This window comes from Strix uralensis, chromosome 16 (genome assembly GCF_047716275.1).
Source record: "Strix uralensis isolate ZFMK-TIS-50842 chromosome 16, bStrUra1, whole genome shotgun sequence".
NCBI lineage: Eukaryota > Metazoa > Chordata > Aves > Strigiformes > Strigidae > Strix > Strix uralensis.
Genome location: NC_133987.1, coordinates 20522835 through 20548472, shown reverse-complemented (window position 1 = coordinate 20548472; position 25638 = coordinate 20522835). Strand labels below are relative to the sequence as shown.

The 25638-nt window shown below is 56.3% G+C and overlaps 2 protein-coding genes across 4 annotated transcripts in view; one reads left to right on the top strand and one right to left on the bottom strand.

Moving 5' to 3' along the window:
* The window catches only part of USP31 (ubiquitin specific peptidase 31), a 40405-nt gene extending 36316 nt beyond the window's left edge, over positions 1-4089 (bottom strand). For all 3 annotated transcript variants that reach the window (XR_012631185.1, XM_074886238.1, XM_074886237.1), the window contains exon 1: positions 3478-4089. Coding sequence is in view for 2 of the 3 variants with exons in the window: in XM_074886238.1 (XP_074742339.1) it covers positions 3478-4089 (612 nt within the window). In the remaining variant the exon portion in view is untranslated. The remainder of the gene's footprint in view (positions 1-3477) is intronic.
* A 436-nt stretch (positions 4090-4525) lies between these two features.
* On the top strand, positions 4526-16079 carry SCNN1G (sodium channel epithelial 1 subunit gamma). The gene is made up of 13 exons (XM_074885742.1): positions 4526-4632; positions 4816-5131; positions 6008-6302; positions 6718-6911; positions 7805-7908; positions 8345-8508; positions 11233-11331; positions 12540-12657; positions 13210-13288; positions 13368-13425; positions 13778-13839; positions 14041-14116; positions 14369-16079. Exons 1-13 carry the CDS (start codon positions 4602-4604, stop codon positions 14756-14758), a joined length of 1986 nt encoding a protein of 661 aa, XP_074741843.1. The 5' UTR covers positions 4526-4601; the 3' UTR covers positions 14759-16079.
* Positions 16080-25638: the final 9559 nt, after the last annotated feature.

Below are 25638 nucleotides of genomic sequence, written 5' to 3'. Positions count from 1 at the left end.
GCTACCGGCGCAGCAAACCCCTCCGCTTCCACCTCCCCATCCATTCCCTCCCTGACCTTTTCCTACTGCTGCAGCCTCCACACCGCCCGCTCCCCCCCGCTCCCAGCACGGGTGAAGACGTGCCCCCACGGCCCTCGCCTCCTGCCCCCGCAGGAAGCAAAGCACGTGCCCCTGGGCAGCCAACTCCTCCACAGCGGGCACAGCAGAGGATGCACACAACTTCCACCGCACCTTGACTCCCATCGCACGAGCCAGCGCTCCCAAAGCCTTCCAGGGTGCCCCTTCCACAGCAGGTCCTTGCCCCCAGGACAAGCCATTGCAAACACTTTAGAGAACGCTCCGCACGGATCCACGCTGCAACCCGGGAAGAAAAGACTATTAAAGAAAAAAACACTTCTCCTGGCAGAGAGAAATGTCAGGTTTAAAATGCAGAAACTGGCAGAGATCCTTGTGTTTCAAGGAGGTCTGACCAGAAACAACGTGCTGGCTGCTCCCCTCCCCGTACATTAGCTCTCTCTCAGCCCTGCAGTTCCAAGACAAACCATTTTACACAAACCACTTGTTTTAATTGCATTTTCCTTGTTTTCAGCAGCAGGACTACATGATTCATGAACCTGTGGGATGGGTTATTTCTCAAAGACCAACCTAAAAAGGGAGAAAATACTACCAAGAAAAAACAGCTAAGGGTAAGGAGTATCTCAAAACTTGCCCCCTCAAAGGCCTCTGCCCACCAGGACTCAGAGACACTCTCTTAGAAAAGTTTCTCCTACCCCAAAGAAAAAAGCCTACAGATATAAGAACGAGCGAGAGCATAAGTGTTATCCTTCATCCTAAAATAAGCTTAGCGCCTGCAGATAAGTATTTAGGAATCAGGAAGCGTCTTTGCCCAATTATATTCAGTGTCAAAAGAGGAAAAAAAGAAAAAAAACCAACACACATGAATTTCTAAGCGTGCTGGCTAAAGAGCTCTTTGACCGCCAAATAAATGTTACTGTCAATGGCTATTACTGTTGGAGTGAAAGCACAAAATGACTCCCCTGAAAACACTTTTCACCCTTAAAAAAAAAAAAAGTAAAGCAATGAAGATAGGGAATGTTCCACCCTCTATCCGAAACAAGCTTGGGGAGATGTTTTTCTTCTTTTGAGGAGAAGCAGCAGTTTTCAGAGCAAAAATGCCAATCCTCACCTGCTGCTGAAAAAAATTTTAATTAAGAACACTGAATTTAATAGCAGGTTCAGGCTACTTAACTGTCTTTAGAGGTATTAATTTACTATTAAAAGTAATTGACCCCTGTAAGGAAACAGCCAAGTACTTGACATAATGACAAAGTCACTCTGAGTAAGACCCGGGCTGTTGACACCACGCAGTGCTGAACAGGACTTACTGGGACGAGATCCCCCACAGCAAGATGCTTTTTAAAAACCTCCAGGGGACCTGGCAGACAGAAGATTGATGGGCTCCAGCTACATCAACAGCAAGTAGAGAAGCGTTCACTTACCATTAGTGATGCCTGAAATAAGCAAAGAAAGTTCCACCATAAAAAAACCCTTGGAACATGGCCTTAATTTAATCTACAGACCTGTTTCTTTTCCTGCTTCTGTCACTCTTATCTGAACACCGCTACCGCAGGCCTGCATAAACAGCGTATCTTGGCCTAGAAAGTGGTCTGCTTTCCCCTTTGATTTTATCAGTTACACCGGCAAAAGATAATTCTGCTTTTGCAACCTTTTATTCCTGCTATTACTCAGAAGAAATCCACATTTTCTTCTCCTGCCAGAATACCTCTGGAGCGGTGAAAGACGGGGTTGAAGGCGAGTGCCCCGCGGTGCTGCCAGGACTGGACACACCGCAGCCGAGCGGATGGGCTTCCCGAGCGCTGCTCCATCAGCAAACGCTCTGAAAACACCCACGGCCTCTACCCAGCGCCCGTGCGGCCACCTGGACCAGAGAGGGCAGGTGCCTCTGCCCCAAAGGCAAACAGCTGGGCTGCCCAGGGAATGCCCCACTCGCTGTGGGTGAGCGTGGGCACAACCGCCCGGAAACACGCGGGAGAAGCAAAGGGAGGAGGTGGTGGCTGCGCGTCGGCCCAAACGACACTGGGTGTCAGAGACCACCGACACCTCAGGAGCCTCCAGGCATCCCACCATCCAACTGACACCGAGGGGGGGCAGACGCAGGTACCTGCGGCCTCCACCTGCTGCCACACCCCATCCGAACTGGAGGCAGAGAGCCTGAGAACATGCGAACCACGGTCCTGCTGGATATTCATGCATCTGTGCATCCCCTCTCCAACTCACTCTGCAAGAGAAAATCCCCTAAAGCAAAGGTCTTCAAGTTAACGATGTGGAAGCTACCACCTACCCTCTCATTCTTTCACACGACCAGTTTTATATGCCAGGAAATTGCTGTTACAATAAAACTTCACCGTATTCTTACTGTTTTGAGAAGCGAGGTAGGCCTGGAGCACTTTTAGAACAGTTGTGTCTTATTTCATCCAAAAGCACTGCAGGGCTTTCTGAAAGCAGAGGTGCAAAGACTGTGCCCTCTGCTACACAATTCCTGGGGGAGCACGCTGCCGGCAGCGGGGCACAGGGCTGCACGGCAGGGCAGGGCAGGGCACGGCGCCGGCAGATCGAACCACGCCACAAGGGCTCCAGCCGGGAGAACGCCACGGTATTAAACACGAGTTGGTACGAGCAGGAGGTTACGACCTCGTACTGCTGCAACGCATTCCCCAAATGAGCCCGAGGTCCCCAGTTCCCCGGGGAGCCTGCGAGGCACACCTCTCAGCAGCCTCCTCCTCCTCCCATGCACGCTCGCAGATCCCGACTCCGGCACCGCCACAACAATTAGTCACAACTTTTCTAACGGCAGCACAACAGAGGCATGAAACAGCAAAATGGGCACTTTCACCAGGAAAAAGCCGCAGAGCCATCAGCCGGCTTTCACCACCATTTCACCACAAACGTAGCGGCAGCACCTCAACCGCAGGCGCTCACCCCGGGGACCGCAGGAGAGCCGAGGGGCGGACACACCACGTCGCCGCTTGGACAGACAGCGCGTGGCTGGGGGTCTGCTTCTCCAGAGGGGTGCCGGGCAGCTGGAGCTGCTCACCAGAGCAGCCGGCGAGGCCAGAAGGCTTTTCACACCCCGTGAGTGCTCGGACTGGTGGCCAGGCCCCGCCACGCCCCGACAACCAGAGCAGCGGCCCCTGGCACCCACCCGGCGCAGGGAACAGGCATCTCCCACTGGCCCCCAGGGCGACACATGGAGCCCAGCCCTGAGCACTTCGGCCTGGCGAGGGGCACCAATGGGCCGTGGCAGCCCCACCCTGAGGGGCAAGGTGCTCGAGGGCCGGTTCCAGGCCGCTGCCGGGCGGACGAGGCCTGGGTGGCGCGGCTGCCTCACACTCGGCCTTCCCGCCTCGAAGAGACGAGGCGGCCATCCCCTCCGGCCTGGGGCCAGGCCCCGCTCACCTTGAAGTCGCGGCTGTGCTGCGGGGTGTACTCCAGCGTCCAGAGCGCCCGCACCAGCTGTGCCAGCTGCTCGGTGACCTCGCCGGGCGCGGGCGGCGGGCCGTCGGCGGCGGGGCTGGGGGCGGCAGGGGGCTGCCCGCTGCGGAACTGCTCCAGCGCCAGGAACTCGGCAAAGAGCTCGGTGTTGCTGAGGCACTGCAGGATGGCGTTCATGAAGCAGGTGTTGCCGTGGTTGCGCAGCCCCGCCACGCCGGGCACGGCCTCGGGGCCGCCGGCGGGCCGCGGCGGGGGCTCGGGGCTGCGCGGCGGGCCCGGCGGGAAGCAGCTGCCCAGGCCGCCGGCCGCCTGCGGCGGGGGCAGGCGCGGGGCGTGCGGGCCGCGGGGCTCGGGCTCGCTGCTGTAGTGCGAGAGCGTGGAGAGGGTCTTCAACACACGGCTCATGAACCCGCCGAGCGACCGCCCGGACGGGGCCGGGGCCGGGGCGGCGGCGGGGGGGGCCGGGGCCGAGCCCGAGCCGCCGCCCGCCGCCGCCCGCCCGCGGAAGAGCCGCTTGCTGAAGGAGCGCTTCTCCTTGGCGCAGCCGGCCGGCGCGGAGCCGCTCACCCGCGACATGGCTGCGCGGCGGCGCGGCGCGCATCCCCGCTCAGCCCGCCGGCCGCCGCATCCCTCCCGCCCGCCGGGCCGCCGGGGCTCAGCCGCCTCCCGGCGCCGCCATGCAGCGGGCGGGGCGGGGCGCGCCGCCACGTGACCGCGCCGCCACCTTAGCGGCGGGCAGGCGCCGCGGCGGCACCGCCGCCATCTTTGTTGCTGGCAGGGGGCGGGCGGGGGCGGCCGGGCCCCGGCGCCGCGGGGACGAGCGGCGATGCCACCCGCGGGGGCTCCCGCCAGCGGCCGGCGTTTGCTGCGGCCCGCAGGGCCCTCCCCGGGGGCGCCGGCCCGGCCCCGCCGCTCCTGTCAGCCCCGCGGCCGCCGTGGGGCGGCGCTGCGCGGCCGCGGAGTGGAGGCGGGGGCGGCGGGGCCGGGGCGGGCCGGGGCGGGGCGGGGCGGGGCGGGCGGCGGGGGGTAGGGACCGGGACGGGCGCCCGCCGGGCCATCGGCAGCGTCGCCGGGGCCGGGATCGCAGCATGGCCCCGCCGGGCCCGGAGGGCGGCCGAGGTGAGGCGGGGGGGGGACGGGCGCGACTTCCCCTGGCAAGCGGTGTTGGGCGGCTCGGACCCCCGCCGCGGCGGGGAGGCGGGGGGATGCCGGTTCACGGCTCGGCAGCGCGGCCCTGTCAGCGCGGGGGGACCCCGTCCCGTCCCGCGGGGCCGCTCAGGCGCCCGGCACGTCCCCCCGCAGGTGCCCCCGGGAAGAAGATCACGGCCCGGATCAAGCGGACGCTGCCGGTGAAGGGCCCGCAGGCGCCGACGCTGAGCGAGCTGATGCGCTGGTACTGCCTCAACACCAACACGCACGGCTGCCGCCGCATCGTGGTGTCCCGCGGCCGCCTGCGCCGCTTCCTCTGGATCCTGCTGACCCTCAGCGCCGTGGGGCTGATCCTCTGGCAGTGCGCCGAGCTCCTCCTCAACTACTACAGCGCCTCGGTCTCTGTCACCGTCCAGTTCCAGAAGCTGCCCTTCCCCGCCGTCACCATCTGCAACATCAACCCCTACAAGTAAGGCATGGGGGCGGGGGGGCGAGGGTGGTCCCCGGCCTGGCGAGCTCCTCAGCCCCCCGCCAGCTCAGCACCAAGCCCCTTCCCGGGCTTATCCTGCCGCGGCGCAGCGCTGCTCGCCAGCCCGGTCTGTCCCAGCCCTGGGTTTTCCCTCTCCGGCACTTTCAGTAACGTACCCACCTTTGTGCGGATGCTCTTCAGATGCGCGTGGGTTATAGTCACACCCTTCGCTCGCTGCCCGCTGAGCTTGGCTCTGTCGATTCAGCTTTCTGCTCCAGACAGTCCCTGGTCGGCTCCGTGGTTCTCTTCAGATTCCCTTCTTCCCCAGACCAAAGTTCCAGGATTACAAACAACGCCATCTCCCAAGGAACGGAAGGGGAACATCTGTCACTCCTCTGTTGCCTCTTTTTTCCCTTATAGGATGCTTCGCCTTTATCAATCAACAATACTTTTTCTCCTGCCAAATTATGCTTTACGTTGATGCCTGTTCTGCTGCCAGCTATCCACCCTGGTCCCTGCAGGCGGTCCAGCTCTCCCATGTCTCTTGGCACAGATGCAGAAGTCTTATTTCCACAGGCTCTGCCTCCCCGGGCTTGCCAACACAACCTCCAAGGAGCCTGGGAGGCTGGGAGGGTTTCTCTGCAGTTCAGCCTGCTTTGCTTCCTACACTCCTTGCTCTGAGGTCTCTCTGAGGGCACAGCTGCGTGTCTGCCCACACCGCTGTGAGTTGAGGAGGTGGTGAGAGAGACTGATGTGAGCCTGTGACAGAGGGTTCTGTGCTGAGCGATGAGATTCGCCGTGCCGCGGGCAAAACGCTGCAGCTCGGCGGTGAGGTGAGATGGGATGTCACCTTCTGTCGCCTTGTCTCCAATGCAGGTACAGTTCCATGAAAGACTATTTATCTGAATTGGACAAAGAGACAAAAAAAGCTTTGGAGACTTTCTATGGATTTTCAGAGGGCAAGTCCAAGGTGCGCCGGTCGGTGGGCGAGTGGGACAGCGCAGGGAGCGACTTCTTCAAACAGATCCCTCTGCTGAAGTTCGAGGACTTCTCCAAGACGGCGACTGACCTCCGCAGTGGCCAGAAAAGGAAAATAGAGGGCAGTGTCTTTCACAAGGATTCGTCCATAGTGAACTCCGGGGATTCAAATGATATCATCGGCTTTCAGCTGGTGAGTCTCCCTCTCCCTTGGCGAGCCAGTTCCCTGTGGGGTGGTGAAGGGCTGTTTTGGGTTGGTATCCCTCCAGCCAATTTTATTGCTTGCTTAGGTGGCTTTATAGTGAGTAATGCCCCAGCTGCTTCCATGGCTGCCTGCAGATTCATCTCCAGCTCTCTGGAAGACAAATACCTTCCTGAAGTCTACCCAGATAGACTCAGTGCCTTCTGTGACCTTTCCTTTGGGCCTGAAACATTTGAGCGTATCACTTAGCCCTGAGTGAAAGGTCTCTGATGACTCTCTGTCCCCTTTGTGCTACTATAACTTCATACGTGGTTATTACTGTGGAAGAGAAACAGTATCACACCTACCTTGTAGAATACATAATTTCATTTCATCTGAAATGCTTTTTCCCCTTTGTAATTATCAGTGCGATGCAAACAACAGCAGTGAGTGTGCACTTTATACATTCAGTTCTGGTGTTAATGCTATCCAAGAGTGGTACAAGCTGCATTACATGAACATCATGGCACAAATTCCCCTGGAGACTAAAGAAAAATTGAGTTATTCTGCTGATGACCTGCTACTGACATGTTTCTTTGATGGCCTATCTTGTGACAAAAGGTCAGTGCACAGAAAATACCTGCCAGCTTAACAGCTTATTTCCGAGTACATAATATATAGGAATTGAATATTTGGTATTTGCTGAATTCCAGCAGGAACCGATTCCATTTTAAAATGAAAGCAAACATTTGCATCTTCGTGAACTTTAATTACGCTCTTTAATTGAATTTGTCTTAGTGTTCTGCTGTCCACGTTTCATATAAACCCATGCTTTTGGGCAGAATCAAATCTACCTGCTTACGATTGTGGCAGGGCGGTAGCGGGAGAGTCATCCCCGCGTCCCGGGGGTGGCAGCTCTGGGGATACGGTTGCTCCTGCACCTGGGCTGAGCCATTTCCCCGCTGCCGGGCTGCGCTGTAGATCTCGTTACCGAAGGCGTTTTGCTTGTGTCTGTAATTCTGCAAACGCGTAACGTCTTTTCTCCGAATGAAGACATTTGCTTGAGTGGGAGGGGATGTTCACAGGGAAGACATGAATGTGCTTGAATCACAAGGGTGTGTCCTCAGCCTCCCCTCTGTGACAGTGGCTATGACATCTTTTCTGAAAAATGAAGATTGGTGTTGCTTTAGCCACCTGGCTGTCGAATGGAAGAGGACTCTGTCCCCTCCACCGCCACCTTCCCGCTAGTTCTGTAAATCCGCTTCCCCCACCTCTCAGTCCCCATTCCCACCTGAAAATCTCCTAAACTTTTCATTTCCCATTAAACCAGATCATATCTCCACATAGTTTCAGGATATTAAGAAAAAGACCCACACTTCTCATCAGACTAAACTGCTTGCCAAAAAAAAGTAAGAAACATCCAGTCCTGCTGTGTCTCTGCCAAAACTGCTGATTTTCTCCCACAGGCAGTTAAAACTGCAGAGGGCAATGTAACAATACTGGATTTCTTTCAGGCACTTCACTCGCTTCCATCATCCCCTGCACGGCAACTGCTACACCTTCAACAGTGGCGAAAACGGGACAGTCCTGAGCACCTCCACCGGCGGCAGCGAGTACGGTGAGGAGCGGAGTTTGCAGAGGGACTGTTCGATAACAAGCGGTTCCGCAAACTGGATCCTGCTGGAGAGTGATTGATGTGTTGGCTCTAGATGTGCAAGCTGATTGGGGAAATGCTTGTTTGAACTAGTGCAAACTGTTGCCAGAGAATACAAAGATAATATCATTGCATCACTAATGTTTTCCATCTGAAATTACTGCTTCCCGGTTATATAACTTTTTAAAGTAAGTTTCAGCCACGTTCTACGAGACATTATTTGTTTGCTGTGCGTGGGGCCGCGGAGGGACGTTGCTTGCTGCAGTGTCTCAGTCTAGCACTGCAAAGGCCTTGCTGGGTTGTTACAGATAACATTAAATAAACTCTGCTGCCCTCCCTCACCAGGAAAAATGGCTCCGGCTTCTGGTGTAACCACTCCTGCCTTGTCTCTGTTCTCCAGGCTTGCAGGTGGTTCTGTATATAGATGAAGCAGACTACAACCCCTTCCTGGTGACATCCACGGGAGCCAAGATCATTGTCCACGACCAGAACGAATATCCCTTCATCGAAGACATCGGCACAGAAATTGAGACGGCAGCAGCCACCTCCATAGGGATGCACTTTGTGAGTGACAGCGACCTTGCGCCCGGCTCCGTTTCCTTGAAACAGATGTAAATATGAACCCATCCGGTGTTTGAATGTAGCCAGCAGCTGGAAGGTGTCTAAAACCTCACCCCCCCAGCACCCGAAGCGCCCTGAGGAAATAGCAGTTTTCTGAGCAAAGTTTTCCTTTGCACAGAGGCTTTTGGAAAATCAGGTCTTTGTAAACCCAACAGCTACTGGGACTTTGTTTGTTCTCCCTTTTCTCCCGCCCCTTGGCTTTCCAGGGGATTTTTTTTGTTTTGTTTTCACAGCAAAATCCACAACCACAGAAATGTGTTGTCAAGTGCCTCGTTTCGCTTTAGCAATAAGCAGACGAGTTTGCATCCCACGCAGGTTCCAGGGGCAGAAGAGAAGGAGCTCGAGCTGTGGGTTACCCACGTTAGGGTCAGGTCCGTAGAGGCGGCTGCAGCACCACCCATTTCACTGTTTTGTGGGTGTAAGTCTCCTTTTGCTGGGTTTCTCGCTATCCCAGCTGTAAAAAAATACTCGTGGGCAGCGACTCTGCCTTTGCCAGCTCAGTGAAGCGTCTTGCTTGCCAGCAAGGGCAGGGAGGGCTGCAGCTCCAAATTTCCCCAATTAGTGTAGTGCAGACAAGGCATTTGACCCAAGGGGCTTCTTTTGGTGGCTGAGAAGTAAAAGCAGTGCCATCAGGCAGGCGGGCTTTCCCCTTTCATCTGGATGGGCTGTTAAGTGAGCATTTTAGCTCTGCCTTTTCTTCACTGATGGTTGGGTCAGATGCCTCAGCCAGCCTGCTTATCTGTCCGGGCTGGGTGTGCCACATCGAGATAGCCCACGCATCAGAAAAGACATGAAAACCAGGGCTGATGTTTTTAAAACGTGCCAATAGTTAACTGTCTTGCAGCTGTCTGGAAAACTCTGGCAGCAACTGCTTGATCTAACCAGCGGAGTAAATGCTACCTAACAAACAAAAAGTGAATAGGAGGGGACCAGAACGGTGTAAAGGAGGCAAAGTCTCTTTGCTTTGTAGCTATCACACCATATAAGGAGAAAGTCACTGCAGGCAGAGGCTCAATATTTAATGTCGTATTTTCCCAGCACAGCAGGTTTGGACTGTTGCATATAGTATAAAACCCAAGATTGGACATATCTATGTGGCTGTGCTTAAAAGATTTGGCACAAGGAAGTGACCTGGCTGCATCCTAACGTAACCCAAAATAGAAGCTGGACACAATTGCTGGACTCAACCCCAAAGCTGGTGACTCTGTAGCACCAGCAAAGAGAGACTCCGGAGAGTCACGATTGTCAGGACAGGGCTGCACCACCGTGGGGCCGGGTCGGGCCTTGTACCCGCGTCCCCGTACCTGAAGGAGGGAGCAGAGATGTGCAGGCTGCGGCGGTCGCTGCTCCACACGTCCGTGTCCAGGTTATCGCTCGTGTGTTTCTGCTGGGTACTAGGACTCCCCCCCCACCTCGAAAAATATTCCAAGATGTTTGGAATGCAAACAAGGCATTGCTTGGTAGGAGTTTCAGCGCTTTAGTTAAATATTTAGTTTGGAAATTATTTCAGTACCTGAATGAACAAGTAAGCTTTTGTAGGAGTATAAGCCATGACAAAAAAATCCTACACAAAGGATGTCCTCTGCTAGAGGATACGGCGGCAGCCCAAGGCAGGTGTCCTGGCATCAGACTGCCTGCAGCAGTTAAAAGCATATTTAAAAGCTGGTTTCATTCAGTTTTCAGAAGTAAGCCCTTTCTAATATTGAAATCACCTATTTGTGTTCCCTCCAAAGAGAGGTTTGAGCATCTTCCTCACAGAACTGACTTGCACCGTCCCTGCCTGTAGCCGCCTGGTCCTGCTGGCTGGTGCTGGCTGTGGCTCTGGCCTCACCCTCCTGTAGATCTAGTCGGTGCTTTAGAGGTAAGCAGGCGTTTCTCAGGTTCCTGCTAAATTGATCCTTTGTAGGATTAGCCCCTAATTTTAAATTCTGTAGAGAAAGATGGGTCAATGGATTCTTAAGTGGATGACATTTCTTGTGGTTTCAGGCCACTTTCTTTGTTACAAAGTGGATAATTGCTGCAGAAAGATAGTTTAGGGGTGAGCAAGGTAAGGCAGCCTGCGGGAAGCTGACGCCTGAATCCTGAATCGTGAGATCAGAGATACAAACACTGGATTTAAAGTGACTTTAGAGAGGTGCTGTTGAGCACTAGCACAACCTGAAGTGCTGTTTTACCCACAGAACGGCAGCAGCCAGTGCAACAACAGTTCAGGAAGGTGTGGGTCTTCACAGAAAACAAACAAAAAAAACCCAAACCTAACCATCAACCCCCCTTCCCTCAAAACACAAACACATCCAGGATAAAGGATGCATAGCCTCTAGGACTTTGCAATGAGAGAAAACATACATATTAATTACTCTGCTTTGAAAAATCCTCACTGTTATGTTTATAGCCTCTCGGCATTCCTGCAGAGGTTTTCAAGGAAGGCAGCAGATAATCCAGCCAGAGTGGTGTTTTGGGAAATGGATATTACAAATAAAAAAAAAACACACAACAAACCCTTGTTTTGACAAGTGGTAGACAAATCATTTGAGATGGCAAAAGGTAAACACGCTGTTCAAACCTGCCCCATCACTTACAGTTTCAGAATTGTGATGAACTGCCACTGAAGCCTTTGGTTTCTCCGTGAGCTCCAAATAACAAGATTTGTTCTTTCCTGGTTCTCAGACTCGGTCTCGCAAGCTGAGCAAACCCTACAGTGACTGTACGGAGACTGGCGCTGACATTCCAGTAGAAAATCTCTATAACAAGAGCTACTCGCTCCAGGTAAACCTGTTACCTTTGGTTTTATCAGTCAGAAAACTACCTTCATAAAAAGCTTTGCAATTTGCTGTAGTTCAGGATCTGGGATTGTGAACAGTCCAGCTGTAGGGTCACTGCTTTGAACCACTGATGTAAAATACCCCAGCACTTTTTAAAATCCAAGTTTTATTCTGAAGTGGTTGGTGTTTGACGTTCCCTTAGGCACCCTGTTAGATAAAGAGAGAACATGAGCTCATTAGGCAATTTTCAAGCAATGTGAGACTGGAAAATATTGGCCAAGTAAATGTTGCAGCTTAGTAACCCTTGAAGCCAGAAATTGTGACCTTTAGGACTCCAGGAATAACAGATACCATCTAATCAGTATCCAGATAGCAGGATGTTTGTTTAGAGAGCAAGTTTCCACTAATTTTGCATGGTTTCTGTAATTGGGTCCTCTTGGAGAGTGTCAGTTGTTCTGGCACTCTCCCCTTGAGGACTTGTAATTACATGAGCTGCTGCCTACTGCAAAGCCTGTGCCTAGGCTGGGTTTTTACATTATGGGGCATTACACCTGAAATCTGCTGTGATGTATTGCCAGGTAGGATCACGCAGACATTATCTCAGGTTTTTAATAACAGTACTTCACCGAAACTCAGGGCTCAGGAGGGCTGGGACCAAAAGGCTTGAGAACTGGGATTTCAAAAAGAGAAGTTCAGTTCCTGCTTGTTCCAGCTGATGAAGTGTTTTAGCACAAACCACTGACTCTACTGCCCTCCTAATCCTTACAACTCCTGGTCTCCAAATGAGCACCAGCACAACTCAGTGGAAGCTGTGAACAGTTCCACCAGTGAGTCACTTCCCACACCTGGTTGTTGATTCACGGACCACGTGCTGTGGCAGACCAGAAACCTTCTCCTTGGCTGTGGAAAGAGCAGCTGTAGCACTGAAGCTTTTGATGGCTACAGGGGAAGTGGGGGCACTCACAGAACCCCCCTCAGAGAGGATTATATTCTTATTTCTTGCACTAGAGCCTAAACCCTCCGTGGCACTTTCTGCCCGTGTTTGTGTTCACTCATGACAGAACCTGAAGGCCCAGGGAAAGGGGGTTCCCACCTTATGGCTACTACCAGGAACAGGGGGTGTTTTCAGGTGCCTATGAGCCCAGACCCTGGCGCTGCAGAAGTGCTCAGCCTATGCTTCTCAGACACCAGCTCTGGGTTTGTCTCCCCCAGATCTGCCTGCACTCCTGCTTCCAGAAGGCCATGGTGGACTCATGCGGCTGCGCCCAGTACGCGCAGCCCTTACCGGCCGGGGCAGAGTACTGCAACTACAAGAAGAACCCCAACTGGAGTGAGTAAAACACCTCCTGCACAGCACGTGCCTCAACTACCCGCTGCCGGCCATGGCCCTGCCTGCCCCCTGCACAGCCCTGCCTGCACCCCGCACCTCCCTGAGGGCACAGCCCTGCCTGCACCCCGCACCTCCCTGAGGGCACAACCCTGCCTGCACCCCGCACCTCCCCAAGGCACAACCCTGCCTGCACCCCGCACTCCCTGGCCACACCACTCTGGGAAGAGGCGAATCTGCCTTAGCCCCCGTTAACACCCCATACCACAGCACCTAAAGCCACCCCTTGTTTAGATTGACTTGTTTCCTGAGCAGCCATGGAAGTGTCAAGTGGCAGACTTGACTGGGTGAGGCAACTGTTCATGCCTGTAGCAAGGGACAACCACTTCCCAGAGTATTTTGCAATATTTATGGGTAAATCTTTTTATCCCCACCACGTAGGTGATGGCCGCAAAGGCACCTACACCCCAGCAGCCCCACTCTAGCACAGGTAGCAAAAAAATCACTGTGTTTCTTTCCGGCTTCTCATCCACACATCCTGCTCCCTTCTTGCAGTGTACTGCTACTACAGGCTGCACGAAAAGTTCGTGAAGGAGCAGCTGGGCTGCCAGCAGATCTGCAAAGACGCCTGCAGGTAAGTCCTGCCCATGACCAGAGGTAGAAAGCTGCATGTGCGTTGGAGCTCCCAGCTGACAGCCTGCCTCTCTCCACAGCTTCAAGGAGTGGGCGCTCACCACCAGCATCGCCCAGTGGCCATCCACCGTCTCAGAGGTCAGTTCCTGATTGCACTGGGCCATGACACCAGCGTGGCACAACCAGGCATTAAACAAACCCGCAGGTTCAGCAGGGAAGCGGGGGGGCCCCGGGGTGTTCGTTAGCACTTCAGTGATGCTCCTCCCAGAGGCTCAGTCTGTAGTGGCCAGGTCAGGGCTTCCCCTCCAGGAGTTCACCATTAAACTAAAATTTAGTTTGTGGGCTGGGACATCCCCTTGGGGACAGCTGGCCCGTCACAGGCATTCAATTCTGGCACTTAGGCTGGTCCAAGGAGCACGAGCTCCCTTTCCAGGGGATTTCTGCACAAGCACACACAGCTATAGCAGTATTTTCTCTCTTTTTTTTCCAGGACTGGATGCTTCGAGTTCTCTCTTGGGACAAAGGGCAGAAAATCAACAAGAAGCTGAACAAGTAAGTTTCCGTGTCTGTGTTTCTAGCTTGCACCTCAAGCTCAGATATAATCTCAGCAGCCCTAATGATGGCAATTGGGGGAAAAGCTCCCTTAGAGCAGCCCAGCCCTACTGGTCCAACTGGTTATTTGCATAGTTTTTCAGTACCTTTCATGTTATTGTTTTACTAAAGCCTCAGCCTGCCTTCTGTTTTGCCTCTCAGGACGGACCTGGCGAACCTCATGGTGTTTTACAAAGACCTGAACGAGAGATTCATTTCGGAGAATCCTGCCAACACAGTAAGCGAGCGCAGCAGCTCCCAGAAGAGGTGGCTCTTCATCCCACACAGGCTGGGAGTTTTCATTTGGCCGGGGAACGGTTCCGTCCAGGCCAGGGCAGGAAACCATCCTCAGGCGACGCTGCCTTTGCAGCCCTGTGATCCGGGGCCACTTTTCTGGCTGTCGAGCCCCAAGCCCTGCGCCATAACGGTGCCGTGGCCGCGCACCCAGCGCCCACGGGAGCCGATAACCTTCTGCTCTCTTCTGTTCCAGCTCGTCATTCTTCTTTCCAACTTCGGAGGCCAGCTGGGCCTTTGGATGAGCTGCTCGGTCGTTTGCGTCATCGAGATCGTCGAGGTCTTCTTCATCGATTCGCTTTCCATCGTAATGCGGCGCCAATGGCAAAGGGCAAAGAAATGGTGGAACGACCGAAAAAGGGACCGCTCGGGAAAGGCTCCACAGGCCGGCGAGCTGGAGAGGCAGGGCCACGATAACCCTGTCTGCATCGACGAGGACCTGCCCACCTTCAACACCGCCCTCCGCCTGCCACTGCCCCAGGACAGCCCCTTGCCCAGGACTCCCCCCCCCAATTACAGCACTTTGCGGCTCGAGTCGGCCTTCACGGAGCAGCTGCCCGACACCCTGGAGGCTGGGCAGCGCTGATGTGGGTGTACCCGCCCATCCGGGTGCCAAAGTAAGAGGCGGGTGCTGGACCCGCGTGCCCGGGGCGAGCGGCACACGTCTGGACGAGCGCTGACGGGCTGTCGGGCCAGACCCTTATTCAGGGATTGAACTTGCAGTCGCAGCTTCTCTGAGCAAAGCTCAGACTTGGAAGCCAAGGGCGCAGAGACATTACGTCAGGAACTCCAAGCAACGTCAGTTTTCCAGTTAATTGTTGCAGGAGATGGCTGGAGCAGGACGGGGTGCTGAGCTGGAGTGTCTTGGTGCGTTAGCAGCCGGCTGCACGCGCCCCGGTGTGTGTGGGCAGGAGTTACCCCACAGCAGCAGGTTGATGCCACACAGAGTATTAACACGAATTGCTCTCTGCTGTGTGGCTTGACTTGTGGGGAAAACCCCGGGGCTTTCAGGAATGCAGCACCATGTCTGTAGGAGGGGGCATGGCAGGGGTTCGGGAAGAGCACAGAATGGATGAAAGGAAAGCTCTGAAGTTGAATTTTGATATGGCACCTGATTCCAAAGGTGCCTGGAAGAGCTCTTTGTTCTGAGGCGAGAGGTTGGTAGAGCAAGTTACCCCACAGCTTGAGTAGGAGACCCTGAGTATCCCCAAAGACTCACCTGAAAAGGGCATGAAATCTAATTCGGATCACAACAACGAGCTGCATACTCTGCAAGCTTGTTCCCTTTTACACTACTCAAGCTGGCAATTAAGTGTAACCTCAGAGCAGCTCATTAAGCAGCACGTGGCTTCCCAGAAGCCTCCCAGGGACCTGGCTGCCCTCTTCCTGCCCGACCCCACGCTGGCCGTGCCCAGGGAGGCTTCTAGAACACCCCGCTTGCACCCCTCCGTCCCCAGGGCTGCCTCGGCACCTGCCTTTTGCCTCCTGTGCACGCGCCGCTTCCACCACGCTGCACCCACAGGCAGGCCAGGGGCTGCTGCCTGCACCCCCGTGGCTCTGGGGACATTCCCAGGGCCCCCCGCTGCGGTGGCAGCGCCCTCCCCCTTGCACCTCGTCCTGCTCCCAACTCGTTCCGACCGCAGCCGATCCCCCGCTGCCTGGCACGTGCTGTGTAGATGTGGAGGATGAATCAAGCCTGCACCGGGCTGACTGTTCGGGGTTTCCATAGAGCAAGAGTGATCCAGAGCGTGCATGTAAAAGTCTGTTTTCCTTTCTCTATGTAAACTTATTTTATATAGGACAGCAAGAATCCAGAAAGGTTCTTTAATGTGCAATAAAACATATTTTAACTGAATTATTTAAAGAGCTGATAAACTGAAAAAAATAAAGATATATTTTTTGAATAACTGCTCTGCCTTTTTTAAAAAAAAAAAATAAGAAAATCAGTGCTCTGAGTTACTTCCCTGCCGACATCCCTGGAGCTTGCGGGACTCGCCTGTGCCTGCCCTGGGGCTGACGGGCGCCCCAGGCTCCTCTGCAGAGGAGGGGTCTGTGCTGCAAAGCACAGCTGGACCCGGCGGGGGGAGCGGGGCTGTGGTGAAATGCCTTTCAGAGAGCAGCATCGGCTGTGAGGGGACGGGAAACGCTGGGACCTCAGGGATCCCCTGACAGCTCCGCTCCTGGACAGTCTGGAGACGCAGGGGAGGAGAGAGCGGGGCCTCGGAGCAAACCACTGCCTGTTCCCCTCACCTCTAGCAACATCAAATAGCGACGACGCTCATTACACCAGACTTGCCCCATTTGCTGTAGTGGCAAAACAACCCCGAGAAAACCAAAGCAGCCTGGGCAAGCCACATGCCTGCCCGGGCCACCTCCTCCTTCGTACCACAGGCGTGAGCTGTCGCAGCCACAGCGGAGTTCAGAGCCAGACCACGGCTTGCAGCAGCTCCTTCCTCACCAGCCTGCTGCTTCCTCATATAGGAGCTGCTTTGGCTCAGGTAGTCCTGACCAAGGACCCTCTTCCAGATGCAGATACTTGCTAAAACCAGTTTTGAGTCCAGCTCTTACAAAGCAGAGCCTCCTGCGAACGCTGGGGCGGGGGGGAACACCTCCCTGGGCAGCAGGAAGCAAACACGATGAAGTGGGACATACCCCGGTCTGTTCTCACCTGTACCCACATGTGCCACGGCGCTGGCAGCTCTCGCAGGGTCCCCAAACTTTGCTCACCACGGGCTCACCCTCACCGAGGAGGGGCTGGAGGATCCCAGTTTGCTGCTGAGGCAGCTCAGCCCAGCTCCTTCCCCACTGCTCAGCCTCCTCTTCCTCTCAGGCTGCTCAGGTGACTCTGTCCCACTCCCAGCAACCCTCTAGCTCCAGGAGCTGGGTTAAATCAGCAGGTGCTACTTGTGTAATCAGCCCCCTTGGAAAGGAAGAAAACTCCCTGCAGCTGCTGCTCAGAGCATCAAGCTGCACCCGGGTACCGTGGCCAGGGAAGGTGTTGGCAGCCGGCACGGTTCGGGCCAGGCGGGGAGTCGTGTCCTCCATGCTTCCCATCATGGTGCAGCCAGAAGCTGCGTTGTGTGGGTGCCACAGGCTGGTCCCCTGGTCTTTCTTTGGGGTACCTGAGAGTTCACAACACAGACAAAGCCTTGAGTAACACCTTCATTAGGGCAAAGCCTTCGTTAGGGCAAAGCCAGACCTTGGCTGGAGCTGTAAAGCAGATGACACTCCAACCAGTGGTAATTTTAGAAAGGTTTGTATTTTTAAAGGCTTCCCAGAGCAAAACGAAAGTCTTTTAAAATAAACAAAGTGGTGCCAATCCTGCAAGAAAGCTGTTGTACTGACTGCTCAGATTTTACACCCAGTATCTGCAGTTCTAATAAGGAAAATCTATGACTGACTGAGAGCAAAGCTGCTGGAGCGCAGCGTTCCCCTGCAGCACTCCTCTGAGGCCTCTGCTCAATCACCCGGGACATGTGTGTCCCGCCAGGCGCTTTTCGGCATGAGCAATCCCTTTCAGCTCTGGAAAAGCGCAGGTTTGCTGTCAGTGCTTTTTGCATTAACTTCTCAGGGCAGGCACAGCACCTTTTCCACTTGTATGAATAATCCTCAGGAGGCAGAAAGCCACAGAGCAGCCTCAGAAATGGATTACTTCATCGTGAATTAAATACCGGACTCTGCTGAACTCCTGAGTCATCTTCAACACAGAAAACTACCCAGGATGGTACAAGAAGCAGGTGTGACAACACTAAACATCATAAAGCGTTTGAGAAACTCAGCTTGGAGTTTATAGGAACCACAGGCTGTAAAACGTGGTTCAGTGATATCCCCTTTGCTGCTGCAGCCGCTGCTCTGAGGGTTGGGTGGGAGCCCCACTCTCTTCCCATGGGGATGGTATTCCTGGGAGACTCAGGGTGCACGGCAGGAGCCTGGCCAGCCCCAGGCAGCCCCTCACTCGCTGGCAGCCCCCCACTCGCCTCCCGGCCCTGGGATAGACCTGCCTCTCGCTACCGGACCTGGCCGCGGTGTCCAGGCTCCCGGGCCGGGGTGACGATGGCCCCAGCCCCACAGACCCACGGCTTTGGCTTCATGGCACCGGGGCGCTGCAGGGGAGCGGCTGCGCTCCCTGAAAAGGCAGTGCAGGCAGCATCGCAGGCAGAGCGCTGCCTCGGCAGCCGGGCGGAGGACAGGCTGGGAGAGGTGTCGAAACAACCTTGCAGCGGGCAGGTGCCGGTGACTCACGGGGAAAGGCTGCCTGCACGCCGGGACCAGCCCTTTGGAGGAGAGGGGGTGCAGCATGTGAACCTCACTCAGCTCCTCCACAGCTCCCAGCAGCAGCCATTGCTGGAGGGGAGAAAGTTGTGGGTGATGGTGGAGCTTCTGGGCTGGGGGAGGGCTGAGGAGGAGGAAAAGTCAGCTGCACAGAGGTTTGCCGGACAGCAGGAGTCCGCCAGTGCCTGTCCCGACCAGCAGTGCGCAGACAGAAGTGGGGTTTGAAAGCACATGGAGCCTGCCGGCCCTTCTCCGGCCCGCTGGGGAGCAGACACCCCCGTACAGCGCGTTACCGAGCCTGCGGGCCAGACCCAGTGCTGGCTTCCTCTCCACAGAATCACAAAATCATTCAGGTTGGAAAAGACCCTCGGGATCATCGAGTCCAACCATCAGCCTGACTCTACAAAGTTCTCCCCTACACCATATCCCCCCACTTCATACACAATTGCCCCATAACAACCTTCAGGGGCATGGACCAAATCTGGGTTTTTTCAGAGAAGTCTTCCCAGCCAACCCCAACCCAAATCGTTTTGCTTGCGGGTGCCTGATTTCTGTAGTTACTGTCCTGACCTCCCCCATCCCCCAGCAGCACTGCCAGGGCTGCGCGGGCTTTTGTCCTCCCACGAGGAGTTTGGGGGCTGGTTTGTTGTCCCACCACTGGCCTCGCCTGCTGGTGGCTCCCCCAGGGCTCCGGCTCCCTTGCACAAGTGTGCAAACACGTGCCGAGAAAGCCACGGCAAGAGGGGCCTGTGCAGAGACAGACTCCAGCTGCAGTGGCGGGACTTGCCACTTAAGTACTTTTGAGAATCAAAACTACCGGGCAAAGGCTTTTCCTGGGTGGAAAACGAGACTCTCCCCCTGACTCTGTTTGTTCCACTGCTCGGCATGAACAGCCAGCACAAAGGGGACTCAAAGAGACGACGGCCAAATGCAGGATGGATGTGTGGTTTCCGTATCAGACAGAATTTCACCTAGTAATCCAGAGAAAAGTGGGAGCATCCAACCTCTCAGTCAACCAGGATGAAAAACTTGCCCAGGATGCGACAGTAAGTCACAGATTCCTTGGAAAACACCTCTGAGATGCAGCCTGGTCCCCTCCCGATCCCAGCTGGCCCGACCCCACGGGGCGCAGCAGCCCCAGGGACACCAGCCCTGAGGGGTGACTCCAGCCTCCCTCGGGGCGAGGGGATGGCTGCCCAGAGCTGCTCTCCACAGCTGCAGCTGGGCAGCACCGACGGGGTTAAAGGCTGCCCGGGCCCCTTCCAGCCAGGTGAGGTTGGGGTGGTCCGCAAAGGAATTAAATGCCTCGTTAATGTAAATGGGGCTGGGGAAAGGCATCTCCAGCCCATGCCTATGGAAAACCCTTGCAGGCTCTGAGCCCCCACTTGTGCCGGGCCATAGGGTGCAGCTCTGGGGAGGCCACAGCTGGAGGTTGTGGATGTTTTAATTTTACCCCTTCACCTTCAGGGCAGGCTGAGCCAGCTCCGTAACCATCAGCACTGGGAGGTTTCTCCTCCAGGCACCCCCGAAGGGGCTCGCAGGGCTCAGCCAGCCCTCGCAGGAAACACCCAGCGAGGGGCTCTGCGCCGCGAGAGCCCCCCCGTGCCTCCCGCCCGCGGCCTGGGACATCGGTGCTGCCGCCAGACCCCGCAGCCCGTCAGTGACACACACACTGGAGCAACGGTCACTCTCCCCACGCAGCAGCGATTTCCCTCTGCTCGGAGCCGTGGCCGACGCTGCTCCTGGGGCCCAGAGCGTTGCGGGAGGCTCCGGCGGCGGGAGTGCGAGATGGGGGGCACTTTGTGGTACAAAATCGTTGTCTTGGCGTGAAAGTCCCACTGCCCGTCTCGGTGACACCACAGCGGTGAGCACCACGCAGCCGGGGCTGGGCGATGCCGCGTGGCCAGACGCCAGGTCTGAGCCGTCCCCAGCAGCCCGGCCCGCACCCGGTGCTTGGCAGAAGCGTTTTCCAGCAGCCTCAGCCCCGGGAGAGCTGCGGCAGCCGGAGCATCCCCAGCCCAGGCCCGCGCCGTGGCAGTGCCGGAGCGGTTCCGTGAGTCAGAGGTTAAGCCGCGATTGCAGCAGCTGCCCTCCGCAGCGACATGCCGCGACGCGGCTCCGGCACTAATCCTGACGCAGGCATCTCCCTGCGAACAGGACGGACCGGGAGGTGCGGGGTCGTCACCGGTTCCCACAGCCGGTAATGCCGGCAGCAGGGCTGGGCAGCAGCTGACAGACCCCGGGAGGAGCGAGAGCCGGGGCTGAGCGTGACCGATGCCTGTGGAGGGGAAGGAAAGGAGGAACCCAGGCCTGGCTGGGCAATCCCACCCGAGAAACTTCCCTCCCGTCCAGGGGGGCCTGGAGATGCCACTCCAGCCGGGGGGCAGCGCTGCTCCCAGCTCTCCCCACTGCTCGCACCATCTCCTGGTGCCCCAGGACATGCGGGCAGTGCTGCAACAGCCCCCTCCTCTGCCAGATGCCCACCCTGCTCTGCCCCCACGCCAGCGCTCGCTTGCCAGCCCCGCCAGCCCCCCGAACCCCACCCATGCTCGGTGAGGGCTGCTGGGCCTCGGGCTGCACTTGCTGGCCTCTGGCCACAAAATTTCTACTCAAAACGAGCCCTGGCCTGTAGGTCTCAGCACTGCACGCACAGGGCACTCGATGCTTCCTGAAGCGACGGCACAACTACCCAACAACCTCGCTCCTGAGCAGCTTTTCTCTTGGGAATGACACTTTCTGGCAGCAAGGGCTCCCCAATCCCTGGCGTTCTTTTATGGAATCTCTTCCTCCATCCATCCCCCTTCTTCCTAACATCCCACTCATCTGCTCATCCCACTCCAGACACCCCCCTCACCCCGCTCATCCCTCTCCGGAGCAGTGGGGGCTCAGGACGCCCCGGCCCCGGGGGGCTCGGGGCTGGGCAGGGGCTCTGCCGGCCGTCCCTGCGGCACAGGGAGCAGGAATGCCGTGCGGCAGGTTCCCGCAGCAGCCGGCCGTGCTGCACCCGGGCTCTTCCCCTCGGCCCAGGCGAGAGCAGCCGCAGGGCGCTGACCCCGGAGCTGCGCCTGCTCCCCAGCCCAGTTGCAACACGGCCCAAGGTATAAACAGGGAAATACACCTGCCTTTGGGGCTGCGGACAGCGTGTTCCTGGTGTTTTGGCATCTCTTGTACCATCACCCTGCTTTGGCACTTCCCTGTAACACTCCTGCACCGCCTTGTCTCTCCCGGTCTCACGTTCCTGCCTCAGTTTCCCTTCCAGAAGGAGCTGGGTGGGAGCCGCATCCCTCCGGGGGGGCTGACTCTCCCCGTGCTGCCGGGCATGCAGGCCGGCTGCCGGCCCCACGCCACTCTCCACACATGCCCCCTGCCCCGTGCTGTGCCCCACGCTGCCCCAGACGGTGTTTTCGCCCTGGCAGCTGCGCTGTCAGGCAGCTGTCCCGAAAACCGCGGGACACGGGGCGGGGGGGATGGTGGCCAGCAGAGCCCCTCTCAGGCCGAGGGACACGAGGCGGTGTCACCCCGACCTGCCTCCTCCTGCCCGCTCCAGGCAGCCGGGCAAGTGCAACCTCCTCCAGCCTGCGGATACGGGATCACTTCTGTCTCCTTCCACCCGTGCACTTCGAACATTTCTAAAGGTGGGAAAACGTGTGTGTCCACTGGATTTATTCACCTGCAGTTTCAAACGCGCAGCAGTGCCGTGGTGATGCGATCACCGTGGCTGGAGGCAGGTGCTGGCCAGAGCCGGGTGAATCACTTGTTTTCACAACGCCTCTTGCCCGGCACTGTCCTCCCTTGTGTTTTAAGACTTTCTCACCCAAGTTTACATAACGAACCCTGAAAGGTACAAGCTGTTCCCCTGGTTAATCACGAAGGGTAATCCTCCCCGCTCTTGTTCATGCTATAAAAAAATCATCAGTCACAAAATATTTCACATTTCCGCCAGAACATGGGAGAGGACCATAAAGCACGGGCCCACGGGGATCTTTGCGGTGCTGCGGCATCCCAGGGCCAGACCCCACCCGCAGCCACCGCATCTTTTGACGCTGGAGTCACAGCGCGCTGGTTGTTTTTTCCAGCAATCTTCTACGGCAGAAAAGGCCAATGAGTGCAACTAATTCCCTGTCACCCTGACTAGTTACGGAGTGGAGCGGGCCCGGGGAAGCCCCAGCAGTGACAGACGCTGCTGAGCACGCAGCCCGCTGCGGTCCTGTGCCGTGAGCTGTCCGGGTTTCACCCACACGTGGGGCGAGTTGCGACGCAACGATCGATGTCATTCACTGTCGGGCTGCGGGGGCTGCACCTGCGCCGGGTCTTGCCCCGTCCCTCCCGTTGCGGAACCAACAGCAGAACCTCACGGCGCGGTGGGAGCCGCCGGCAGCACCGAGCCCCGGCACGGGCCTGCCCCGCTCCCGCCAGCCCCGCGGCCAGGCTGTTGCCACCGGCTGAGCGTGCTGTGCCAGGCCCGGGGGGGCTGTTCCCTCCCCTCTTCTGCTGCTTGTAAAACAAAACCAGGCTCGGTTTTACTGCCTGATCTTTGTAACGCAAACATTTCGTTAAAAAGGTTTTATACGCAGTGGTTACCGGTGCAGGTTGGCTGGAGATGCTCGCTAACGTTTGACTGTGATTTTACTGGTTGCAACTGAATTACTCTATTTTGTTTAGTGACAGTGTGTCTCTGAAAGCACACCCGATAAACCCAGCAGTTAAATGCTGAACGAGCCCGTTTGCGCCCTGCACGGCGCGGGCGATGCCCGGCTTCCCTGGGCAGCGCGGTGCCGACCACCAACGCGACGAGCGCCGGGCCGGCGCGCTGCTCCCTCACAGCAGGGCTGCCTGCAAACCCCAGAGCCGTCCGACTGGAAGCCGGGCTGCAGACATGACTAATATTTAGCACGTACGTCTCGCAGCTCCTGCTAAATGGCAACCTAATTAGCAGGTGCATGTGTGCTGGCGGTGCCTGCGAGAGGGGCCGCCCGCCACGGGCCGCCGCAGAGCAGGGCAGGTAACGCCGGGCAGCAAAGCCACCGCACCGCTCCCGTTTCTGGAGTCCAAAGAGCCTTTGCAAATCCTGGTGAAAACCCTGAGCACCAAGGAGCGACCTCGGCACCCACCTGGCGTGATGAAAGGCATAATTAGGCCCAAAGAAATGCAGATTTACACACAGCCGGATAGCAACGAGTCAGATATGTTTTTTCCGGTGACCTGAACCGAGTCCTACTAACGGGGTTGTAATTTTGGAGCAACTTCCTCCACAAGAGCTGACCTTGAGTCTGTGTTGGGCTCTGACACAATCGCCTCCACTCCTCATCATTATATACAGGCCTAAAAACCAGCCCAGAAACCTTTTCAGCCTTCTTTGCATCCAACCCAGCCACCATTAAAGTATTTTCCTTTTACCAGATAAATTTAGGACCAGCTGATATTTTCAAAACCCTACAGATGAGCCCGATGGTGCCGTTTTCTGGCTGATTTGCCCCGTGTATCCAGTTTCTCAGCTGTGTTTAGCTGCTGTCAGCGGTGCATCACGCCACACATCAGCCCGACTCGCAACACAACGCCTGGGGTGCAGAAGAGCTTTCCATGGTGTTTTTCAGCTGTATTTTTAGCAGGAGGTTTTTGCTTATGAAATAAACTTTCTCATGAAGCAAGCGAGAGACACACCAGGAAGTCAGGCCAAATTCAAGGTCACTTGGCTTCACAGCTGATGTTTCAAACCGCTGAACACATGCAGCCTGCTCTATTTTCAGCGTTAGAGCTGCCAGTGGTGGTGACAGACATTGTTCTCCGGGGAGATAAGTAGTGATAGAAGGGCAATTATTTTGACAGGACAGAGGTTAGAAACTGGGTAAGTCCTGGTACTCACCATCAAACCTGTTCGTTCTAGCTTCGCTTGGAAATACGGTTTAAACACAATCCCGCATTCCACTTCTGAATGGCAGGAGGTACACTTGTGCAATTTAAAACTGAAAATCCCTTTTGTTCCCAAACAACAAAACACGGGGACATTTGGGAAAGTCTGACCGGGTCCTGATTGAACAAGAACCTGTGATTACTTTTCCTAGCAAGAGGCGATCATTACCTTTTACAATGCTTTTGCTCTGCGGTGATTCATAGTTCTGAAGAGGTTTATGCATGTTTACTGTTCTGCTGTGAGGAGTTAACGTCTCCCACAACGGCTCAGGATGCTCAAGGTTTTACCTCTATACCCTGTTTGTGCCATAGTGCTGGGTTCAGGGGTCCCACCTGACGGCACGCAGTGTGCTGGCAGTGTAGGAAAATACAGAAAATAAATGGGGGGGGGGGGTGTCTCTCCAACCCCCCCCGAGGGCTTCACTATGTGATCAACAGGAATCAGTGTGTGAGACACATAAGATTGAGATTAAGTCCTAAAATCCAACAGCACACACTAAACACCGTGGAAATCGCAGACAAGGGGGCTGTGGGGGTGCACCCGGCCCTGTCCGAGCCGCTCGTGTCCCACCCTCAGAAGCAGAGAAGAGCTGCTTCGGTTTTTGATTTTGTTGTCATTTTATGGAAGCAGAGCTCATTTCTCCCAGCAAGAGACCGTCACCTGCCAGGCTCGGCCTGCGCCGCCCCCCGGGCAGAGTCCTGCTCCTTCTGTTTAAGCATCAACACCCTCCGCAGTCGCGGGGTGCACGAGACGCTCCCGGGAAAGCACATCCAGGGGCAGCCCGGAGAGTAAACACAGCTGTGCAGGGGGGCTTTTTTTAGGAAAAAAATAATATTGTAAGGTCTTATACTTCTTTTAAAAAAAGGATTATAAGATCTTTTAGAAAAAGATTATAAGATCTTTAAAAAAAAAGGGTTCTAGAACCTTTCAGCGTGCGCCACAGGCCGTCCCGGGGGGTGGCGGGCACGGGGGAGGCCGCAGCAGCGCGGTGACGTCTCGAAGCAGACCCAGACCGTGACCTGCTGCAGGCAGGGGTCAGGGCAGCGGCCACGACACCCAGTCCTGCTGTGACCCCCCCGCCCCTCCCGAGCGACTCCCGCGGCCTGGCTGCGCCCCTCCCGTTCCAACCGGGATTTGTCACCTTTTGGGGAGAATCCCAAGGAGCGGAGCTCAGCCCTGGGCGGGGGAGGACGCACAACTGCCCCGGCCCCTGTGTCACCGGGAGCTCTGTGCCGCTGCCCCCAGGCCCGGGGGGGCTCGGTGGGACCCGGGTGGGAGCAGCA